This window comes from Neoarius graeffei, chromosome 15 (genome assembly GCF_027579695.1).
Source record: "Neoarius graeffei isolate fNeoGra1 chromosome 15, fNeoGra1.pri, whole genome shotgun sequence".
NCBI classification, from domain to species: Eukaryota; Metazoa; Chordata; class Actinopteri; order Siluriformes; family Ariidae; genus Neoarius; species Neoarius graeffei.
Genome location: NC_083583.1, coordinates 5,621,385 through 5,629,429, shown reverse-complemented (window position 1 = coordinate 5,629,429; position 8,045 = coordinate 5,621,385). Strand labels below are relative to the sequence as shown.

The 8,045-nt window shown below is 40.2% G+C and overlaps 1 protein-coding gene across 1 annotated transcript; it reads left to right on the top strand.

Annotated features, from left to right (window-relative positions):
* Nucleotides 1-405: 405 nt before the first annotated feature.
* On the top strand, nucleotides 406-5,646 carry hsbp1a (heat shock factor binding protein 1a). The gene is made up of 3 exons (XM_060940799.1): nucleotides 406-560; nucleotides 1,595-1,661; nucleotides 2,980-5,646. The coding sequence occupies exons 1-3, from the start codon at nucleotides 516-518 to the stop codon at nucleotides 3,099-3,101; spliced, it is 234 nt and encodes a 77-aa protein (XP_060796782.1). The 5' UTR covers nucleotides 406-515; the 3' UTR covers nucleotides 3,102-5,646.
* The last annotated feature ends 2,399 nt before the right edge of the window (nucleotides 5,647-8,045 follow it).

Here is an 8,045-nt window from a genome sequence, read left to right as displayed (position 1 = left end):
TAACCGCTACACCACCGTGCCACCCATTGGAGATAGATTAGGGATAAAATTGGCTCATGTCTTGGGTCATTCAGATTCTGTAAAGCTGCTTTGGGACAATGTCTATTGTTAAAAGCACTATACAAACAAACTTGACTTGATTGATCCACACACAAACCCATAGAACATCAAAAAAAAGTGGATCTCAGTCATGAACAAATGCTACTTGGGAACGAAAAAGAGAAATGCACGACAGGAAAGACATTCTAACTCGTAAAAAAAAAGGCTGAATGAAATGAAACCCATTTGGTGATTTTTTTTGAATCACTCATCTCAGCTCCAGTTTGCCTGGCAGTGCGTGCGTGCCCGCGCACAGTGGATGCGTGCGCGTGGGCGTGGCCCTGCGTGCGCGTTCGTGTGTGGGCAATCAGACACCTACGCACTGAGGTGCAGATAAATGAGTAAATTCATCCGAGTTTTTCAGTCTCACACTTTCTTTCTTCTGTCTCACTCTCACTCTCTCTCTCTCGCTCGAGATGTCTGACACGGAGCCGAAATCATCCCAGGATCTTGCTGTGGTGGTGGGTAATTGTTATTATTCAATAATAATCATATTATACGGCTGTATAAACTAGCTGGATGTTAATGTCAAGATTAGCATTAACGCAGCTAACTAAGATATAGCAAGCTTCCAGGCTGGCTACTGACGTGACAAAATATCAGATATTTCCGCAGTTCGAGTTAGTGTGTGAGTTTGGACGTGTAATTTCCTATTAAACCTTTTTATTAGAGTTTATTTTGTGTTTAAACATTAGCATTGAAGCGTTAGCAGGTAGCGTTTCCTTGGACACGAGAAAGCCGGTTGCCAGATTGGAGTAATATAAACTCTACTTTGTGTCGTGAATTATATTTTAAAATAAAAATAAAAAAATTCATTCAAATCAAATCAGTGTTTTATTGTACGACGTTTGTAAACTTTTTCGAGATACGACTGAGCAACCGTACTGAGATTTGCGAGTTGATAATTCCATAAAAAGTCAACCTGGTTTTTTTTTTTAATTTTAATAAAAACTAAACCGTGTTCAGATTAAATTTCCGAAGACATAGTTTAGACTTTGTTTTGTTTTTCATTTATTCGTTTCTTAATTTTTGTCTCGAGGTTTTTTTTTTTCATTGAATGTATAATGTAGTTCAGTGACCGTTTTAGAATGACATGGCAACCCGTGCCAATGGATAACGGCGAGATTTTAATTTGCTTTGCATTAAACTTGAGTTTGAAATGCGCTCGTGCCTTGTTCGTTGTTCGCTTGTTGCCATGGCTACAGCTCCGGCGCGTGGGTGGAGAGACTTGGTGACCCCAAGCTCCTACACACACACACACACACACACACACACATACACACACTCATTCATACACACACACACACACACACACACACACACACTCATATACACACACTCATTCATACACACACACACACACACACACACACACACACACACACACACACTCATATACACACACACACCATTGAGAGCTATTTTGTTCTCCTTGTCTCTGAGAGTATTTAAGTTCATTTTTGTCTGTTTTATTTTTATCCATGTTGCTGTTCAGGTGCAGAGCTTACTGCAGCAGATGCAGGACAAGTTCCAGACCATGTCGGACCAGATTATTGGAAGAAATATCCTACATTCAGTGGTGTTCGGGGTTGAGGAAGATTTTAGAGGTGGTGTTTAGATGTTCCTGAATGTTAAAAGTAACTCAAAAAGGATAAATTTTTTTTTTTAATAAGGTTAGTTTCCAGCAAGATTTGGACACGAGGTTCATCTCGTGTCAGGTTGTGTGATGTGATGTGATAAAACCAGCGCGCTGTGTCGGACAACATTCTCATGGTTGATTATTATCCAAGAACATCTTATCATGATGGGGAGATGTTTACTGATAATGGAGGGTAGTTAAGCCAGTATCTCACTGGGCTGTGACAGCCTGCGACTAGTTGGAGACGCAACAATTGTGATAAAGTATGCGAATTAGCGACAATTTTCACTTGGAATCACGCTAAATTGATATTCGCGTATTTTACCGTAATTGTGTCTCCAACTAGTCGCAGACTGTCGCAGCCTGGCTTTCCTTCAGCAGGCAGGGAAGTAGATGAAGCCTCACGGAACCTGACTTGAGAAGGGTTCACTCACATTCACACCTACGGTCAATTTAGAGTCACCAGTTAACCTAACCTGCATGTCTTTGGACTGTGGGGGAAACCCACGCGGAGACGGGGAGAACATGCAAACTCCGCACAGAAAGGCCCTCGCCGGCCACGGGGCTCGAACCCGGACCTTCTTGCTGTGAGGCGACAGCGCTAACCACTACACCACCGTGCCGCCCATAGTTACATTTACAATTACGTTATAGGAGTGATAAGCATTCGTTCTTTCACCAGCTGGAAAATTTTCCATCTCTTGAATATTGTAAGTCAAAAAAGGAGGGGGGGGGACGCAGCTTGTTGAGCCAACCGTCCAGGGAGTGGAGTGGAGCGTGTTTCAGGCTGGATCAATATGTTTAAAGTGTGTGGGTTAGGATTAGAGGAGGAGTTGGATCAGATCCAGCTCCAAATCCAGCTCCACCCCCTGGACTTTAAGTTCTGCAACAAGGACTGCATCTCCACCGAGACACAGCAAAAAGCACAAAGCCTTCTTCTCCTTAAAACCTCCAGCTTTACCTCCGATTTGTTAAAGCACTGGTGCTGGAGACTCCTTTCATAAACGTTCCCGTACTGATCAGTGTATAAAGTAAGTATAAAATTCACCATAGGAGTCCCTGTGAGCCAGCCGTTACTGTAGAAACGATAACGTATCAGAACGAGCGTGTTAATAGTGACCAAACCTGCGATTTGCAGCTGCACGACTGTCAGAGCCGCTGTTCTAGAAAACTAATCAATCAACACCTTCTGACCAATCAGTGATGCATGAACGCTTTGAGATTCTCCTTAATCAGCACACTCGACGAGATGAGCACTCGCATCGACGACCTGGAGAAGAACATCTCCGACCTCATGACTCAGGCAGGCGTGGAGGAGTTGGACGGAGAGAACAAGATCAGCGACGCGTCAGGAACAGCTTGATGAAGACAAAGAGCCAACACCGATCAAATAAGTGCATGAGGTATCGGTCACACGGCTACGCTCTGAGATTCAGATTGTACAGATTCGTTTCGCTTGTATTAAAGAATAATTTTGGGATTAATTCTAAGGATGCGGTGTAAATCCACCGAGTCGTCATGAAGACTTTTCCTCTGTAAGGTGGTTGACCCTTTATATGATTTTTAGTGTGTTTGTGGGGAGGGTTTTTTTTTTTTGGTCATATTTGTGAAGAAGTGCAAGTACTATTTTAAGAAAAACCTCTCCAGTGTCGAACGTCTGTGTGCTTTACACATTCAGTCTCATTCATGTTCGAGAAAAGCCTCAGCTGCCAGAAAAAAAAAAGTTGGTTAAAAAGGAAAGAATGATGAACCATTTTTGCGTCAACTTTCACATGCAGCCTGACTGGAAAATTCCTCTCACCACCATCCTTCCTGTCCAGCAATAAAGCAGTGACACACGGGGATTAGTCATCCACACACTGCTCGGATATCTCTGACCGAATTAACTATGCAAACAAATCCCTTCCTCCTGAACGATGAGCTTTTGTTCATTAAAAATGTTGGATCTGATTGTGAGCGCTCGCTGCTGAAATAGAGGTCCAGGAGGTGGCGCTGGATTGAATCCATCTTCTCCCATGCATAGGGTTCGTTTTTGTTTTTTTAAGTTCATCTGGGCTTTAAATCTGACTCTGCTCACTTTTCAGTTTTGCCCCAACGTTCAGGCAAGTTCAAGTGAGTGAGCATCAAAATGAAATATTTAATCTACACTCACCGGCCACTTTAATAGGAACTCGTTCTTGGCTGCAGAAATGGAACCCAGTGTGGTGCTCTCTTTCTCTCTCTCTCGCTCTCTCGCTCTCTCTCTGTTGGATGCTGAGATGCTTTTCTGCTCACTACAGTTGTAAAGAGTGATTATATGAGTTACTATATCCTTCCTTCCTGGCAAAAAAGAAATCTCGAACCAATCTGTCCATTTCCCTCTGACCTCTCTTATCAACAAGGCGTTTTTTTTTTTTTTTTCCGCAATCCACAGAACTGTCGCTCACTCACTCACTTGATGTTTTTTGTTTCTCGCACCATTTTTTCTGTGTAAACTCGAGAGACTGTTGGGGGTTTCACCCCCAGAAGATCAGCAGTTTCTGAAATACTCAAACCACAGTGAAAGAAAGTCACACTTTGACTGAGATCACAATTTTATTTAATTTTTTTTCCCCATTCTGATGTTTGAACATTGTGAACATTAACCGAAGCTCTTGATTTGTATCATCATGCTGTTGTCGAGGGATCGGCTGATTCGAGAACTGCAGAAAACAAAAGAGCAGGTGGATGTCGGGGTGTTCCTCATAAAGTGGCCCTGAGTGTAGATGCAGCACACCATAAACACAAGTTGTTTGGCTTTAAATCATGACGTCAGGGAGTAAGGGGGGGGGACATGGAGGACAAAGTGTCCGAGAAACAGGAGATGTACGGCAGGCTGGACTGAAAATATTTAATTGGCGGGGGGGGGTTGTGTTGTTTTTGTAACAAGGCAACATAATTAAGAATGATGGACGTTCACCGGTACATGATGTGACGTCCCATTTTACTCGCAGGCTGCTTAGATTCTCGTTAATTTTCTGCAGCTAATAAAAAAAAATTAAAACACTTCTGAGCACCGAGGACTTGAGAACTGAGGAGCAGAAAATGAAGATGAAACATTTAAAAAAAAAAAACCCTGTTGGATTCAATCAGTGACTGTGGCATGTGGGAGGAGTTAAAGCAGGTCTGACTCCACCCCCTGTGCCTCTGACTCCACCCCCTGGATTTCTGCAGTGAAGGGTTTGCACTGGGAGATGTTCATTAGCAGTAATGCAGCTTTTTAAAGTCTTCGTGTGTATTTTTTTTAAAGTGTAAATATGAATGCTGCATAATGACAAGCTGTTCCTGCATGTGCGGTTTGCTTTATTAACGTTAATAACTATCCACACTTTTTATCACTTCTCACTATTACAGTGTACACAGTTTTGGTACCGGAAGATTCCCCGTAGGTTTCAGGAGCGTCCTGTGGTCAAATGAGACTGTGATGTGTGACGTCATGGATGTTCCTCTCTAGGCCCCTCCCCCAAAATAATCTTTAAATATTTGTGATGATTATTGATTATAGATTTTTTTTTTTAATTTATTCATTCACGTGTCTTTGAGACAGCCACGCTGCGTAAATCCAACGTGCTGAACTTTACCGAAAAACAGAAATACACAGATTTTATTCAACGCCTGATGTACTGTGAATTTACACTCAGATTTCCAGCAAATTTATTGGTGCTGTTTATTAGGTTTTGGGTTTTTTTTGGTGAAGATCACTAGAGAATTGATGACTCCGATGCCCAGTGTGACTACTGTATCACAAATAAAAGCATGTTTTCAGACTGCAAACACGCTGAGTGTTTAAAAAAGAAGCCTGAGTGAGGTCGGACCTTTATCTCGGTTCTGACGGGTCGCTTCAGCATCACAGTGTCAGCTTCATATTAAACGATTTCTCCTGAACAAAACTTGATGTTTAGTTGTTTCTGGTTGCACAAGTTATAGCCTCAGTATTGAAATATTTATAATGTAACTTTAAAGAATTAGCATGAACTTTGCTGTATATGCAACGATATTGAAACTGCTTTAAATATATTAATTTTTTTTTTTTGGTTTGAAGCCACAGAAATCTGGAAACCATTTTCAATTTTTGCTCATCACACCAGTTAGAGTAACAGCATGGACTTTTTTTTTTTTTCCTCTTAATAGGATTTTTAGATGCTCGAAATTTAGAATAATTTATTCAAGAGGCTGTGATGAGATTATTAATCATATTTTCATGGATCTATATATTTATATGTATTATAAAGGTGTAATTTTATTTATTTATATATATATATATATATATATATATATATATATATATATATATATATATATGAGGACATGAAGTCTATCATCGAGTGGTGAATGTACAGTATACATTTTTCAGCATGAGTCGATAAACTTCATATCTTTGTTCTCTTTATATTATATGGACACATTGACAAAAAACAAAAACATACTAGTCAGCAGGAAAACACTGAGTGATGTCATCGGAGTGAAATATGGGGAATTATTCTCTCCACATTCACTGGATATGAGCAATCGCGCGCTCTGATTGGCTACTCTACTACTACTATATCAGCTCATATACCATGAGGAGAGAAAAACAAAATGGCGGAACGTGTCGCTGAACCAACCGAGGACAAAGTAAACAAAAAAAACTCTCCTCGAAAACAAAACCCCAAAAATATTTTGAAAAAATATAAAGCAACAAAATAATCATGGAATAAAAATATTTGACGGTAAGAACGTATCTTTTTTATATTTTTTTAAGAATTATCACAATTCTCACAAATCGCTCCTGTCATTTCGCCGATTTGTTTACATTCTAAGTGGAAATGATTTTGTTGGAACTTTTGTATGAAGTTTTTATTGATTTGAATTTGCAAAAAATAAAAATGCTCCGTTTCTCAAAATCCAGTGAATGTGGATAGAATTAAACAGTTATTCCACTCAATCTTGTCACACATGGATGATGGCACCATCAGCTCATGTATGACTCGATTTCATGGAATAACTGTTAATTATGTCGCTCAGATTGGTGATGTATTTCGTATGAAAAATGTGAGTTTTTCAACACGAGATGATAAACTTCATATCTTCAAGCCAGCGTGTGATTTTTCTTTTTATTATATCGACACATTCACGAACAAAAAAGTCCCCAAATTTATCAAAACAACTCACTCATCGATTTCTTCACGGGTCACAGAAAGAGAGTTATGTCCCAGATGGAGCTCTGATGAAAAATACGAGTGGTATACTTTCCAGTAAAACACTCGTGTCTAATCTCATATTAAAACTTTACTGAAAAATATTGAAGTGGACGTTTTTTTAATTTTTCAATAAATACATAAAGTTGAGCATGTCTTAAACCACTCAACATTAGAACACGAGAGAATATGTAGAACTCTTTTAGGAGATCTCTAATAGAATGAATGAACCCGTAAAGAACTCAAACACTTTTTTTTTTTGAAAAAACTCGAAGACATGAAGAACTAAGGGGGGGAACACACAAAATCTTGGTGCTTTCTGATGATGATGATGATGATAATAATAAGTATTTTGGAGGTAAAATGTAAAATTCTCTTCTCGTGTTAAGTCTAGTTTGTGTATTTCTTATTATTAGAATGACACTACCGTTCAAAAGTTTGGGGTCACTTTGAAATGTCCTTATTTTTGAAAGAAAAGCACTGTTCTTTTCAATGAAGATGACTTTAAACTAATCAGAAATCCACTCTATACATTGCTAATGTGGTAAATGACTATTCTAGCTGCAAATGTGTGGTTTTTGGTGCAATATCTCCATAGGTGTATAGAGGCCCATTTCCAGCAACTCTCACTCCAGTGTTCTAATGGTACAATGTGTTTGCTCATTGCCTCAGAAGGCTAATGGATGATTAGAAAACCCTTGTACAATCATGTTAGCACAGCTGAAAACAGTTGAGCTCTTTAGAGAAGCTATAAAACTCACCTTCCTTTGAGCAGATTGAGCCCATGTTTACATTAGACCGTATCAGCGGATCATCAGATTAACGTTTTTAAAACGATTAGTGTGCACACAGCAACACCAATACACGATTTGCGTGCACACAGCAACGCCAATACACGGATACGCTTGGCTCCGCAGGCATCCTGCGCTCCAAATCACTCCGCCCTGAACAGTGAGTGCCCTCTGGAGGGTGCGCACTCCGGCCCTGCGCAGCTCACAGAGCGCGCGAGTGAAGTGCACGAGCAGTGATTCGGGACTGAGCCGCTGTGTGTGTGATCCCAGCGCATATCACTTACCACTTGCAAGTGGAAGGATGTCAAGCCTAAAGACAAT

Excerpts from the sequence above, each read along its gene's own strand:
- hsbp1a (XM_060940799.1), top strand. The coding sequence starts at position 516 with ATGTCTGACACGGAGCCGAAATCATCCCAGGATCTTGCTGTGGTG. Across the intron at positions 561-1,594 it reads CCCAGGATCTTGCTGTGGTG|GTGCAGAGCTTACTGCAGCA; the intron begins GTGGGTAATTGT and ends GTTGCTGTTCAG. Across the intron at positions 1,662-2,979 it reads GGACCAGATTATTGGAAGAA|TCGACGAGATGAGCACTCGC; the intron begins ATATCCTACATT and ends TAATCAGCACAC.